Source organism: Phacochoerus africanus, chromosome 9 (assembly GCF_016906955.1).
Source record: "Phacochoerus africanus isolate WHEZ1 chromosome 9, ROS_Pafr_v1, whole genome shotgun sequence".
NCBI lineage: Eukaryota > Metazoa > Chordata > Mammalia > Artiodactyla > Suidae > Phacochoerus > Phacochoerus africanus.
The window spans coordinates 125,933,950-125,949,598 of record NC_062552.1 but is presented as its reverse complement, the minus strand read 5'-3'; the positions used below and the strand labels follow the sequence as shown (position 1 = coordinate 125,949,598).

At 49.0% G+C, this 15,649-nt stretch overlaps 1 protein-coding gene across 2 annotated transcripts in view; it reads right to left on the bottom strand.

Annotated features, from left to right (window-relative positions):
- Window positions 1-15,649, bottom strand: part of RCOR1 (REST corepressor 1) — a 147,521-nt gene that overhangs the window by 10,697 nt on the left and 121,175 nt on the right. For both annotated transcript variants that reach the window (XR_007137233.1, XM_047797706.1), the window contains exons 7-11: window positions 13,777-13,855; window positions 8,402-8,596; window positions 3,026-3,103; window positions 2,776-2,833; window positions 1,950-2,179 (exon numbers count right to left, since the gene is read on the bottom strand). Coding sequence is in view for 1 of the 2 variants with exons in the window: in XM_047797706.1 (XP_047653662.1) it covers window positions 1,950-2,179; window positions 2,776-2,833; window positions 3,026-3,103; window positions 8,402-8,596; window positions 13,777-13,855 (640 nt within the window). In the remaining variant the exon portion in view is untranslated. The remainder of the gene's footprint in view (window positions 1-1,949; window positions 2,180-2,775; window positions 2,834-3,025; window positions 3,104-8,401; window positions 8,597-13,776; window positions 13,856-15,649) is intronic.

The window sequence follows — 15,649 nt, the reverse complement described above, 5'->3', positions numbered from 1 at the left end:
CGCTCTAGAATTTTAAATGAGACTCACTATCTCCAATCCAGCGGCTGCTGGCGTCCCTGTTTTTTTTTCTTTTGCCACACCTGCAGCACATGGACGTTCCCAGGCTAGGGGTCGAATCAGAGCACAGCTGCCAGCCTACACCACAGCCACAGCAATGGCAACACTGGATCCTTAACCTGCTGAGCGAGCCCAGGGAGCGAACCCACATCCTCATGGATACTACTCGGGTTCTTAACCAGCTGAGCCACAAGGGGGACTCTCTTCTGTGCTTTTCCGACCCCTCCCTGAGCTTCGTCCTTGGCCACCCAGACAAGTCCCAAAAGCTCACTCCCTTGGGTATGCTCTCTCCTTAGCGCTAAAGGAAAACAGACTGCCACGTTACCAGAACTTCTGCAATTCGGAGGCCTCCTCACTGTTCATGCTCATACTACCTGAAAGCTGAGGGCAGGCAGGACCCCAGCGGGCGCCTTTCTGAACTGGGGCCTCCACAGGATAAAGCAGAATAGGGAATTACTAGGACACTGAGCTCTGAGCACTGATTGGACAGACAATTAACCAGTTCCCTTGGCCCCCTGCGGACAAAGAGAAGCAGCTGGTCCTTAGAGACCAATTTCCGTCTGCAAACTGACGTACGGAAAGCAGAAGACCAGGACGGTGGAGCAGAAGGGGCTGGTCTTCTGTTGGAAAACATACACAACGAGGAAAAATGTCACTCCTGCCAAGTCTAATGTTCCTTCCCCAGGAATCCTCATCTCTGCACCCCTTCCTACAGTGAACCCAGGTCTTTAAGGAAGTCAATTTGTTGCTAAAGGGGCAATCAGGACCTCAGACCAAAATCACTGCGGAGAAAGATATCGACACCTTTGTTTGGGTCCTGTGCGCCCCCGTTCATGGGCCGGAGGGCGGGCGGGCCATGCCTGGGGGTGACTCGGGCAGCCACTCACACTGCCAACACTCCAGACTTTAAACACTTATTACAAAGATTTTCTGCTAGAAGACTCTAAAAAGTCTAATTCTAACAAAATTAGATACTGACAGATGTAGTATCCGTCAAACTGGCACAGAGGCACCATGGGGACGGGCCGAGCCAAGTTCTCTTCCTCGCGGGCGCACGCGCGTGCGGGCCGGCAGGGCTGGGCTGCTGCTGCCACGGCCGGGCTGTGAGAGCACAGGCAGCACAGGCAGCGTAAAAGACGGGGCTTCAACTCTCCCTGCCCGTCTGGGAAGTGAGCTGAGACAGTGAACAGGACGGTAATCCTTACGTCACCCAGGGAACAGGTTCAAATGCACAGTGAATGGCAATGACCTCCTCCCAGCCCTGCTCACCCTCCGGGGGAGGGGGGTGTGTGCGGGGGGAGGGGTGCCAATGGGCAGAAGCACAGGTCAGGCGGGTAGGGCCGCGACAGGCGGCCTCAATCGTCTTCCGTAACCTCCCCTGAGGACAAGAACATCGGCCACCACACCCTGGAAATTCCAGTAGCCACAGGACCCAGCGTGATTCCCGTGGATACTTAAGCCCCTTAGCCGCGGACAGCAGCAAAGCCTAGGAGGTCTGGACGCGCGAGGCAGACCAGGAGCCTGGGGACTGGCTATGCCGACGCCCCGGGAAGTTCAGAGGCAACCCACTTTACAGGACTAAGCTCTACGGAGCCTCAAGGCATTTCACACTTACTGTTCAGGGCAGAGCTGTGACTGTACTCAAGGGAATACTGGCAAAGGGGACCGCTGTGCGGCTGGAATGCCCTGCGGCTGGTGGACACCAGGGTGGACTCTGACGACGGGAATAACACACAAGGTGCCACAAGGAGGTGGAGTCCACACACACATTAGGGCAGCCACAGTAACAGGCAGGTGGAGCGACTGTCGCAGCGGAAGCCTCCACGTCTTTCTCTGGCTGACAACGCTCCCAAGGAGGAGGGTGAGCAGAGGGCCGAGATCTCCCGAGTTACCTCGTCCTCCTCGTCGGGCATCTTGAGAGGGTTCTCGGGGGACGTGACAGGCCTCTGGTTGCTGGGACCATTGGTTTCCTCCTTCCCATGTTCTGCCTCCCATTCTTGTAAAACTTCATCTATGTTGAAGCGGCGTCGATAATTCACAAAAAAGTTTTTCACTTGTACCACTGATTTGTTCCCGATCACGTCTGAGATGGCCTGGAAGTCTCGGCCATATTTCCTGATGGCTAAGCGTGTGAGAAAGCAGTTTTTCAGCACAAGAGAAAACCAAGAAGACACACACACAATTGAGGTTTACCCTTCCCCAGATAAGGACACAGAGGCTTCGCTAGCAGGCACCGCCCCAGTGCACTGGCCCCACGGATGAGAGAAGCGGCCCCGTGCTGGTGCTGATCAGCAAAGCTCAGGGTGACTCTGTCACCCAGGAGTCCCTGTCTCCCATCACATGCCACATGGTAACTAGGGTCACCCAGCAATCACCCTGGGTGGCTTGCAGCGTCCCCAGGACCTTCGATCTTACAGCCCTAACGCTCAATCTGTACTTTCTGACTATTCAGAACCCAAAAAGTAGCTGCTAAAATGAAAGACCTTCAGACACGGAGGTTTCTGGGTTAGTTTTTACATCTTGGGAGACAGGGGAAAGGAAACACATCAGGCCCAAAGGGAATGCCGCTGTCCGGCGGAGGGGATGTGCCCTGGAAGAGTGCCATCCCCTGAGAAGGTGCTTCAGCCTCAAGCACGTGCCAGGAGCAGGATGGGGCATGACTGTTTCCTAAAAGCGACCACCATTCCCAAGCTCTCTGTAAGGGGGCCTTCCTCCTACCTTGCACGGCGAGAAGCTGCTCCTCTGTGGTCCAGCGTGCGTTACACTTCTGAATGACCTGGGTAATCAAACAGGTCCCGTCAGCAACTGTGTTCCCCTGCGGGGACTGACGAGTCTCTGTCTCCTACCAGAATTTTAACCTCAACTAGGTTTACAAAAGTATGTCTCTACCTTTCCTTCTAAGAGATGTATTATTTATTACACATAAAACTTGGGTGCAACTTCAAAGATGATGTTTACGCAATCCTACCTCTGGAAGCCGATACGGTTCTATTCCGCCATCAAGTTTTTCTTTGAGAGCACTGTTTGTCTGTTTAATATTCTGAATCTAAGAGAGAGAAGATTTTCACTTTAAAAACAAAAGACATTTTTAGAGGTAGGAAAAGAAGGCAAAAGGAAATGGAGTTCCCTGGTGGCTCAGCGGGTTAAGCACCTGACGTCGTCACTACCATGGCATGGTCAATCTCTCGCCCCGGCACTTCTGCGTGCTGTGAGTGCCGCCAAACCAACAAAAACGAAACCCAAACCAGGAGGGTGTGTGTGGTGGCCTAGTGTCCTTGGAGAGCGTCAAACGAGGCTCTTGAATTGACTCGCTTAGGGCAGCAGGAGGGATGGTGACAGGAAGTCCCGTGTGTACCCCTAGTCCACCCCTTCAGGGCAGCGGGTCCCCAGAGCAGCAGGTCACATGCCTGGCATCTGACACACAAGACAGAGGCTGTGCCTGGGCACAGGTGGAGAGAAGGCACAGAGCAAAGGCAGAAGAGGCAAGGGCTGCAGGGCCTCACAGAGCCCCGAGCACCACACCAATTCCACACGGGCAGGAGCCCGCATGCGGATGTCTTAAAGGGGGGGGGAGGGAGGAGAAAGCAATAGTTTGCTTGTCCACAGGCCTAATTTTGAGCGTCTGTAACTTCTTCATTTTCTCCCAAATTATCTTTTCCACATTCTGGCTTTGATTCAGTGAACAACCTACTCTTTCAGGGCCCCTGCCGACTTAAAAGAGAGACACAGACGATAGGAACCAATCAACTCCGGCGGCTCCTTCCTTCCGCACAGACTCCACTCTCAGCAGAGGGCGCTGCTGAGCCAAGCGCTGGGCAGTGGAACCCCCTCACCCCCACGGGGGTTCACCTTGGAAATACCACTTGAGCAAATAAGCAAAAGCCAGCAGAGGAGAAGGTTCACGTTCCCAAGCAAAACATCAAAGACACCCAGGAGCAGAGGGCGCCCTCAAAGGCGCAACTTTTACTGCGGCAAAAATGAAGACCCGCGGGACGGCGGAGGCGGAAGGGGCAGAGGAGAGCGGGCGGCGGGGTGGGGGGGGGGTGAAGGACACCGCCCGAGGCGCACTTTTTAATCCTTCCCTCTCCTCTTTAACAGGTTTGTTTGTTTTAAATTTACTTTCAGGAGCTCTCTGATGGCCTATCAGGGCGAGGCTCCTGCATTCTCACTCCTGTGTCTCTGGTTGCTGCTGGGTGGTGTAGGCTCCATCCTAGCCCAGGAACTTCCACGTACTGCCTGTGTGGCAAAAAGGAAAAAAAAAAGAAAAAGAAAACAAAACACCCAAACCAAACGAGAACCTGAAATAAATGGTGCAACTCTCATTAAAAAAAAAAAAAAAAAGAAAATTCTACTTTCAACCTCTCACATTCCATAGATTTCTAGGCTCACAGGCCCTCTCCTCCTGTCTCACTTCCTTTACAGGCTGTGTGTCTGTGGGTGTGCACAGTACGCAGTGTGTACACTGCCTGGCGATTAAGCAGCATGCACTCTGCAAGGAGACCACCTGTTTAACACACGCATTTTCTCTCTCAAATCCATGGATAAAGAAGCACAGAGATTAAATGAGTGGCTACAGGGTAAAGTATCCACCCATTCTGAACTAGAAGTTAGCTCTAAATTCTCATTACCTACACGTCTGCTTCTAATCACTTTCCAAATGAGAAATGTCCAGTGTTTACTAATCTGCATAAGAATAAGGGCTACGTGCCAGCATCACGCCAACCTGAAAGCAAATCAGGGTGGCAACAAGCTGGATAAGAAAAAGGATACAAAAGTAACCAGTATTCAAAGAAAAAAACAAACAAAAAGCCTCCTGCCTCACCTGGAGCTCCTGGTTGAACACAACTTTCTTTCGTACTCCACTGGGCACTCAGTGACCCTTCTCTAACTCGGACCCGCTTCCTCCCCGCCACCCGGAAAGACCTGTGTTCTGGCTAATCTGGCAGCAGCCCCACAGAAAGTCTAGCAGGTTCTGCTGAGGCAAAAGCTTTTCTTGCTAAAAGGGACAGAAGGGTCAGCTCCCCTCCCCCTCCTCTTCTTACTGCTCTGAGTGCAGATTCTAAGGTTACAGACTGGCTTCTGCAGCTTCCAGTGTGCGGCAACAAGCAGGAGCAGAAGCCCAGAAACTAAAGTCTCTGAGTCCCTGAGAAACCACTGACGCCGGAACTTCCGGCTCACTGATAGAAAGAAACCCTTAACTGTTAGGTCACTCAGGTTTTCTCTTACCGTCAAACGTGGGGGCACCAGAGTACGGCGTGCCTGGTGAGAATGCCTGCGGCCCCGAGCCTGGCGGTGCCGCTGGCAGCAGCCCTCAAAGGCCACGGCGGGTGAGCCTCCTGTCTCCAGCCCATGAACCCTGAGCAGTTCTCTTCAAATAAAGAAGCCCTGCTCTTGACCCAGCTCCGAAACCAAACGCTGCCTCGATCACGCTGAGCCAACACCACCTCCGTGGAGCAAAGGGTCCTTCCTTCTTGGACACGCGGAGACCCAAGAGCAAGCACCAGGAACTCAGCCAGCAGGGGGCCCGGGTCCCTCGAGAGGAGGGCATGCAGGCCCAGGCAGCCCCCACATCTGGGCAACGGGCGGGCAAGGACCCATCGCCTCACCTGGAAAGAGGCCAGAGAGATTAACTGATTCTCCAAAGATCCTAAGGCAGCTGTGACAGCAGCCAAGACGGAGGCCAGTCCTGTGACCCTGGGGCGTGCTTGGTCCCCGACTCACTTCCTCCTTCACCAGAAGACAGACGGGACCACAGACCCCCCAAGGGAGCCATCGAGATTAACAAATAAAAAGTAGCAAAACCTGGACTTCCCGTCATGGCGCAGTGGTTAACGAATCCGACTGGGAACCATGAGGTTGCGGGTTCGGTCCCTGCCCTTGCTCAGTGGGTTAACGATCCGGCGTTGCCGTGAGCTGTGGTGTAGGTTGCAGACGAGGCTCGGATCCCGCGTTGCTGTGGCTCTGGCGTAGGCCGGTGGCTACAGCTCCGATTCAACCCCTAGCCTGGGAACCTCCATATGCCGTGGGAGCGGCCCAAGAAATAGCAACAACAATAACAACAACAACAAAAGACAAAAAGACAAAAAAAAAAGTAGCAAAACCTAATTCAGAGTGGAGTGAGGTGACCAATGAGAGGATAATATGGGGCTATGGCACTGAATCTGCACTTGAAATGCACTATGCAAAATCAGATTAAAAGGATGAACCATTTCTCATACCAGACACAAATAATAATCAGGAAAAGATTTAGTTTAACTTTTTTTTTTTTTTTTTTAACAGCTGTCCATGCAGAAATTCCTGGGCCAGGGATGGAACCCAAACCAGAGCAGTGAAAATGCTGGATCCTTAACCACTGAGCTACCAGGGAACTCTGAAAGAATTAATTTGATTAATTTATTTTTATTCTTTTTAGGACCACACCTGTGGCATATGGAAGTTCCCAGGCTAGGGGTCGAATCTACAGCCACAGCACAACCACAGCCACAGCCTATGTCACAGACACACCAGCTCTGGGCCACCTCTGTGACCTACACTAGAGCTCATGGCAATGCCAGATCCTTAACCCACTGAGCAGGGCCAGGGATCGAACACACATCCTCACAGACCTTATGCTGGGTTCTTAACCTGCTGAGCCACAATGGGAACTCCTGAAAGGATTAATTTTAAAAACAATATTCTTACAAGAGCACCACAAAAGTACCAAACACGCAGGAATAATTTTAATAAAGGAAATTACAAGATTTGTTCATAGAAAATGACAAAATACTGGGAGAAACTGAAGGTCTGTGTCTGTGCGGGGATGGACCATGTTCCTGGATCAGGAGCTGTTAATTCACCACTGCGACCTATGGAGTCAATCCAATCCAATCCAATTCCAGCAGAGTTTATTCTTCTGGAAACTGAGGTTATGGAAACACAAGGGCCAGGAACAGCCAAGAGCATCTTGGAGGACGCACAATACCAGCCATCAAGATTTATGCCCTGTGTACACTAAAAAGCACAGAGTATGGGTGAAGAATGGACAAGCAGACCAAAGGAGCCTACAGAGGACACCAACTCTGACCACACACACGAGGAAAACAAAGGTCCCAAGGCTTTACAACAGGGAAAGGACGGTGATTTACTTACTTATTTATTTTGTCACAGCTGCACCTGTGGCACGGGGAAGTTCCAGGCCAGGGGTTGAATGGAGCTGCAGCTGCCAGCCTACACCACAGCCACATTAGCAACAGATCCGAGGTACATTTTGTGACCTACACTACAGATTGTACAACCCTGGATCCTTAACCCACTGAGCAAGGTCAGAGGTCAAATCCTCATTCTCATAGACACTATGTTGGGTCCTTAACCCCCTGAGCCACAATGGGAACTCCAAAGCAACAATATCAAGATAGTATGTGGGCGTGTTTGCTTGACCTCAGAAAGGTTCTTACAGAACTCAGAGTGCTAACCGTAAAAGAATGAGAAACTGGACTGCCCTCCAACAAAGAATTCCTCTTCATCAAAAGATACACCAAGAGAATGAAAAGGAAGCCCTCCAAACAAGACAGAGAAGACAATTCCCCCGCCGCCCCCATAACTCCACAGTGTTGTCACAACAGAATGGTGGGGGGAGGGTGCTACTGGCATCTGGTGGGTAGAGGCTAGAGATGCCACAAGGCATGGCCTCCTCATCCAGCCCAAGCGTCAACAGTGCGACAATTAGGAGACTCTGATGTGATGCAACCACAACTCCGGAAATCGATGAAACCACCATGGGACACCGTCTGGCTCTGTCCAGTACACGCTGGACGTATGCGCACTCTGTCACCAGCAACGCACCCTTCTGCGTAGATCCAGCAAAGACACACACAGCACCAAGGACCACAGAAAGGAAGCTTCCTTCCACAGTATTGTGTGGAAGATTCAAAAATGGGAAATGACCCAGAGGTCTCCTCAAAGCAAAATGAAGCACCTGTTGGGGGGTTCTATGGCAATGAGCTCTGTAACTACTTGAGTACATGTCACCTGTGGAACAAAAGCCACACCTAAAATGCACGCATGTGCACATACACACCCCCCTACCCATCATTTTGTGTACATAAAATCCAAAAAAAGATAAAAAGAAGTCCGAACAGGGGCCACCTACTGGGAGAAGCGGGGTAACGAGTGAGGGGGTTCGTGGGGCCTCTGAGGCAGATGCGTTTCTGGAGGGGAGCAGTGGCTGCCGGGAAATGAAGGGAGCACTGGAGGCATCATTCCACGTCCTGAGCCAAACAGAGGCCACGTGGGTGTGCTCACACTACGAGAAGTCACGGAGACTGACAGCTATCACCCAAGCTTTGACCTGGTGGGCCTCGGGTACCTGACGTTTGATCGAAACCAGCTCCATGTCCAGCTGTCTCAGCACCGTGGTAGCAGCAGTGGCATTGGCGGAAACGGCCTCGACGTCTTCTTGAGAGAGAAACATTCCTTTCGGAGGTTTCCTTTTTGCTCTGTTCTTAGCTTGTGTACTGTGTTTTTCTTTTTTGATCTGAGGAATTGTCTCAGTAGGGGGAACCTGCGTGATACACATATTTGATAAATGAGAAAATAAAAATTAAAATGCCAAATGAACAGTCGTAACAGGATATTTTCTTAGCATGGCTCCAAACTAAGACAGACACCATGCCATATCAAAACTAATTTCTACAAATTCTCATACACAGTTAACAGACAAAAACAGTGGCTACTGAACTCTGACTGAATAAACACTTCAAAGTAGACTCCACTTCCTTCCTGTGCAGATACAGCCTCTTACTCTACAAACCTCTGACAATAAGCATGCCCAGCTTCCTGCAGTAAAAGAGGAAAGAAAAATAATCTGTATTCCCACACCCTCACACCATGCACAAAAATAAACTCCAAATGGCTGAAAGACTTAAAGATACGACAGGACACCATCAAACTCCTAGAAGAAAACATAGGCAAAACACTCTCTGACATCAACATCATGAATATTTTCTGAGGTCAGTCTCCCAAAGCAATAGAAATTAGAGCAAAAATAAACCCATGGGACCTCATCAAACTGAAAAGCTTTTGCACAGCAAAGGAAACCCAAAAGAAAAGAAAAAGACAACTTACAGAATGGGAGAAAACAGTTTCAAATGATGCAACTGACAAGGACTTAATCTCTAGAATATATAAACAACTTATACAACCCAACAGCAACAAAACCAATCAATCAATGGAAAAATGGGCAAAAGACCTGAATAGACTATTCCCCAAAGATAAACAGATGGCCAACAAACACATGAAAAAATGCTCAACATCGCTGATTATAAGAGAAATGCAAATCAAAACTACCATGAGATATCACCTCACACCAGTCAGAATGGCCAGCATTAATAAATCCACAAATAACAACAAGTGCTGGAGGGGCTGTGGAGAAAAGGGAACCCTCCTGCACTGTTGGTGGGAATGTCAACTGGTACAGCCACTATGGAGAACAGTTTGGAGATACCTTAGAAATCTATACATAGGGAGTTCCCGTCGTGGCGCAGTGGTTAACGAATCCGACTAGGAACCATGAGGTTGCGGGTTCGGTCCCTGCCCTTGCTCAGTGGGTTAACGATCCGGCATTGCCGTGAGCTGTGGTGTAGGTTGCAGACGCGGCTCGGATCCCGCGTTGCTGTGGCTCTGGCGTGGGCTGGTGGCTACAGCTCCGATTAGACCCCTAGCCTGGGAACCTCCATATGCCACGGGAGCGGCCCTAGAAAAGAAAAAAAAAAAAAAGAAATCTATACATAGAACTTCCATATGACCCCGCAATCCCACTCTTGGGCATCTATCCGGACAAAACTCTACTTAAAAGAGACACGTGCACCCGCATGTTCATTGCAGCACTATTCACAATAGCCAGGACATGGAAACAACCCAAATGTCCATCGACAGATTATTGGATTTGGAAGAAGTGGTATATATACACAATGAAATACTACTCAGCCATAAAAAAGAATGACATAATGCCATTTGCAGCAACATGGATGGAACTAGAGAATCTCATCCTGAGTGAAATGAGCCAGAAAGACAAAGACAAAAACCATATGATATCACTTATAACTGGAATCTAATATCCAGCACAAATGAACATCTCCTCAGAAAAGAAAATCATGGACTTGGAGAAGAGACTTGTGGCTGCCTGATGGGAGGGGGAGGGAGGGGGAGGGATCGGGAGCTTGGGCTTATCAGACACAACTTAGAATAGATTTACAAGGAGATCCTGCTGAATAGCATTGAGAACTTTGTCTAGATACTCATGTTGCAACAGAAGAAAGGGTGGGGGAAAAAATGTAATTGTAATGTATACATGTAAGGATAACCTGACTCCCTTGCTGTACAGTGGGAAAAAAAAAAATAATAATAATCTGTATTCCCTTCTGGTGAGCTTGGTATAGACGCAGGAGTTATTTTATCCTGACAGTCCCCAGCAAGAGAGATGGACATATGGCCACAGAAAGAAAAAGAAAAAAAGACAGACTCAGTGCATATATGTATAACGACGTTTCAGTTCTTTAAATCCTTACAGAAGTCTATATAAACATAAACTTCAATATGAAACTATAACATTTTTATACACTTTTTTTTTTGGTCTTTTTGCCATTTCTTGGGCCGCTCCCACGGCATAGGGAGGTTCCCAGGCTGTAGCTGCCGGCCTACACCACAGCCACAGCAACGCGAGATCTGAGCCTTGTCTGCGACCTACACCACAGCTCTTGGCAACGCCGGATCGTCAACCCACTGAGCAAGGCCAGGGATCAATCCTGCAACCCCATGGTTCCTAGTCGGATTCGTTAACCACTGAGCCACGACGGGAACTCCTATACACTTTTTTTGATGACACAACTTGTAGGGCAACTGCATAAGTGCCTTCAAAAACTACATGCTGGAGTTCCCGTCGTGGCGCAGTGGTTAACAAATCTGACTAGGAACCATGAGGTTGTGGGTTCGATCCCTGGCTGCGCTGAGTGGGTTAAGGATCCGGCGTGGCCGTGAGCGATGGTGCAGGTCGCAGACGCGGCTCGGATCCTGCTTTGCTGTGGCTCTGGCGCAGGCTGGCAGCTACAGCTCCTATTCGACCCCTAGCCTGGGAACCTCCATATGCCGAGGGAGCGGCCCTAGAAAAGACAAAAAAAAACAAAACCAAAAACCAAAAACTACATGCTGTCATTTAAAAATGCATGATTGGGAGTTCACACTGTGGCTCAGTGGAAACAAATCCAACTAGGATCCATGAGGATTCGGGTTTGATCCCTGACCTCACTCAATGGTAGACACGTAGGAAACAGAGCTAAAAACAAAGAAGAAAAAATGAAATTGATGTGAGTATCATCACCCGTCATCACCGTTACCATGTTGGGGATCTGGCGTTGCCGTGGTGTAGGTCACAGACTCGGCTCGGATCCCGCAGTGCTGTATCTGTGGTGCAGGCCAGCAGCTACAGTTCTGATTTGACCCCTAGCCCGGGAACTTCCATATGCCACAGGTGTGGCCCTAAAAAGCAAAAAGGAAAAGAAAATAAAAAAGCATGATTGCTTGTAGTTTTTTAAAGTGCCGTCTCTAAAATCAAACCCTTTGGAAATGAAATGCGGTAAAATCTCAGCAAGGAAAGGATAGCATCTTATTGGTAATATTTGGTCAGCTGTTCATCAACTTATCCTGTTAGTATATTAACACTTGCTGATAAACCTGAAAATACACTGAGGCTTCTTCCTTCATATTAAAAACTGAGATAAAAAGACCACGAAAACTATGATGGCAGCAACAGCTCTTGAACATGCGGTAATAAACAATATGTAAAAATATTAGCAGGCAACAGCCTACGTTGTGTGCTCGCCAGTAAAGGCTGCCCACTGTGTCTGTTTAGCAACATCTTAGTGCATAAAGAAACTAAGATTTAACCATTTTCTTTTTAAATCAGAAACCATGCCATACAAATAAAAATTACAGAAAGTAATATAAAATCAAGGCGCTCTTTCATTTAAAACGTTCCATTAAAGAACCTAATAAATAACAATGCATCAAAACAAAGCTTACTAAAGACTTCAAATACAATTTGATTTCCCCGAACAATGTAATGCAGCTAATCTTTCGAGTGATCTTGCTATTTGGGCCGTCACATAAATCACTGCTAAGAGTGCCATCCCGAGTGAATTACCAGTTTCCTATGGGGTGATGTATATTACCCCAAAAGAAGTCTTAAGAATGTATCTAGAACACTTTGACTCAGTAACTCAACTGCCAGACATTAATTCTAATGGAAAAAATTAAGTGCACATATACGCAGTTATGAGATCAGCACTTCCGCATATAAATAGCCAAAGGCAGAATGAAAAAGACTAAAAACCCGTGTAAGACTAATTAACTCAATTACAAAAGACGTGCATGCTAGAGCAGCACACAGTTATGCACACAGATACATGTGACATAAAAACACGTTCAAAGTAAATTTCACAGGCTATACAAATTACACAGATTCCTCTTTACATTTTTTACGAGTATAGATTCAGAATTACGTGTGCGGGCACATACACCGTGCAGAGGAGGTGGTCTAGAAAGGGTCCCCAACAATGGTGACGGGCGATGACACTGCACGTCATTTTCCTTGTTTCCTTTTTGTTTTGCTCTATTTCCTACGTGTCCACAAAAAGGCGTGGGTTAGTGTGTGATTTTAAAGTCTAGGTATGTCTAGGAGCTCTCTGGTGGCCTGGCGGTTAAGGATCTGGCGTTGCTGCTGCTGCTCCTGTGGCCTGGGTTCAATCCCCGGCCCCAGAACTTCTGCATGCTGTGGGCATGGAATCAGTCAATCAAGTTTAGCCTTTTTGTCTTTCCTCATACCCATACCGGGATCCAGGGCTCCAGCCTGAACCGAGGGGCTGACAGGCACTGGTGGGCAGAGAGCCCTCCTCCAGGACTGGCAGGGGCAGCCATCCCATCAGGGACCTGCGGCAGGCAGGGGTGGCTTCTGAATGGATGTCAGGGTGCTGCATCTCCTCAGAGGGCCTCAGGGATCCAAGACTGCACCCCCCCCCCGCCCCCCGCAAAAGGCTGAGACCATCCAGACACCCCACTGTTCTCAGGGCAGCCTTTACCAGAGAGTGCAGGCCCTGGCGGCTACAGGAGAGCAGGGGCTGAGCTGAAGCCTGGGCCTCAGCAGGCCGCTTCCTAACCCACGGAGCGGACGGCTCAGGAGCGGAGGCGTGAGGACTGCTGCCGTTCATCTTTCCTCGTTAACACTGTCTTTTCCTTAAGGCTTCCTTTACTCATATTTCTTGGCGAACAAAAACTTAAATTCTAAAAGGCAAAGTTAGTAAAGTTTAAAAGCCACATCATAAGAGTTCATGTTGTGGCTCAGTGGAAACGAACCAGACTTGGATCCATAAAGACATAGGTTCGATCCCTGGCCTTGCTCAGTGGGTCAAGGATCCGGCGTTGCCGTGACCTGTGGTGTAGGTCACAGACGTGGCTCGGATGTGGCACTGCTATAGGCTGGCAGCTGCAGCTCTGATTTGACCCCTAGTTTGGGAACTTCCATATGCCCTGGGTGGGACCCTAAAAAGAAAAGGAAAAAAAAAAAAAAGCCACATCATGATGCCTCACACATGGCACTTGATATATGAGGCAGAATAAGAAAGAGGAATGTTTTACTTATGAAATCAGTAATAAAATTGATTTGCCGTAACAATATGAGGGGAAAAATACCTCCTTCTTGCTTTCCTTGTTTTGATCAATCTCAGCGTCAACTGGGTTATTTCCGTTTGGGTCTTCTAGCTCATCCTCACTGGAAGACAAGACAAGTTAGTCGAAGATCATTTGGTATTAACTCTATTTCATACATAAATGTAAGCAATAAATTGATTTCATGATAGATTTAACATAAAGTTAGAGCATGTTTTTGTTTATATCCTTCCTATGTAGTATTTCTCACTAAAAAAAAAAGACAGAGAGCAAGAGAAGTTCTGTGGGAGACAGGACCTTTATTGGAAAAGACAAAAAATGAGGAAGCGAAGGCTCGCGGAGGTCAGGCGGCCTGCCCCAGGCTGCCCACAGCTGAAACCAGCCGTGGTGGCAGCAGAACAACTCAGGGTTTCAAAAGTCAACGTCTCAGGGAAGCACCCCAGCTGATACACCCATGGTGCCCCCCCCTCGCCCCCAGGGGCTATGGAGGTGAGAAGTGCTGGCTGAGGAGAGCGTGTCCGCGTCCAGCGGAGGGGAGAATGAGCCCGGAGGAGGGAGTCCCCCCAGGCCTGCCCCTATGTTTCACAGGCAGGTCCCGACAGAAAGGCAACAACCTCTCAGGTGCTCCTACTGCAGCCAGCCAGCCTGCCGGGGTGCCCCTCTCCCACATGCACCCAGAGAGGTGGAGGTGCAGGGAGAGGCTGCAAAGTAGGATGGAGCTGGGCCCGCCAGTGCCCTCTTCATTTCCTCCTGAGGGTGACAAAGCCCAAGCTTTGTTTCCAATGTAATTCTGATTTCAGCCTAGTAGACTGCACTTGTGTGTAGTAATAAACTTTGTAAACAGCAAACTGGACCTTAGGGTTGGCGCCGTGGCTTAAGAACCCAACTGTAGGCACAATGGGGGCAGTGTCTTAAAAGTACCGGAACACAGGTTCGATCCCTGGCCTGGCATAGTGGATTAAGGGTCTGGCATTGCCACAGCCGCAGCTTAGGTTGCAATCCGTTCCCTGGTTCCAGAACTCCATATGCCAAGGGGTAGCCAAAAAAAAAAAAAAAAAAGAATATAACTGCAATAGCTCAGGTCACTGCAGAGTCTAGGGTTCAATTCCCAGCCCAGTGTAGCGGGTTAAAAGGATCTGGCATCACCACAGCTGCAGCTACACCTCAGGTCTCAGCTGGGGCTCAGAGTCAATACCTGGCCTAGGAACTTCCATATGTTGTGGGTGCGGCCATAAAAACAACAACAACAACAAAACCCTTAGCTTGGGAACCTCCATATGCCACGAGTGCAGCCCTAAAAAGCAAAAAAAAAAAAAAAAAAATAGAAAAGAAAAAGTTGCTGTAACTCTAGAAACAAACTCAGGAGGAGTCCCTGCTTGTGGTACAACGGGTTAAGGATTGGTGTTGCCGTGGCTATGTATGAGGTTCAGTCCACGGCCTGGGAGTTTCCATATGCCGAGGATACAGCCAAAACCAACCAACCAACCTAACAAACTCAGTAGCATCTGCTACTTTTCTCTGGTTACAACGGGTACTGATCCATAAGTAAACTCACTGGTTACATATGCTGCAGACCAAAAAACATGCAGGTGTGTCAAGGTCAACAAGTTTATGGAAATCTTACAGTTGGAAAGAGCTTTGAGGATGTCTCAGCATGACTCTCATTTTATACTTGCACCCAGATTTTCATTTATTTTTTGTCTTTTTGGGCCATACCCACGGCATATGGAGGTTCCCAGGCTAGGGGTCTAATTGGAGCTGTAGCCACCAGCCTATACCAGAGCCACAGCAACACGGGATCCGAGCTGCGTCTGCGACCTACACCACAGCAATGTCATGGCAATGTCAGACCCATAACCCACTGAGTGAGGCCAGGGATCGAACCCACAACCTCATG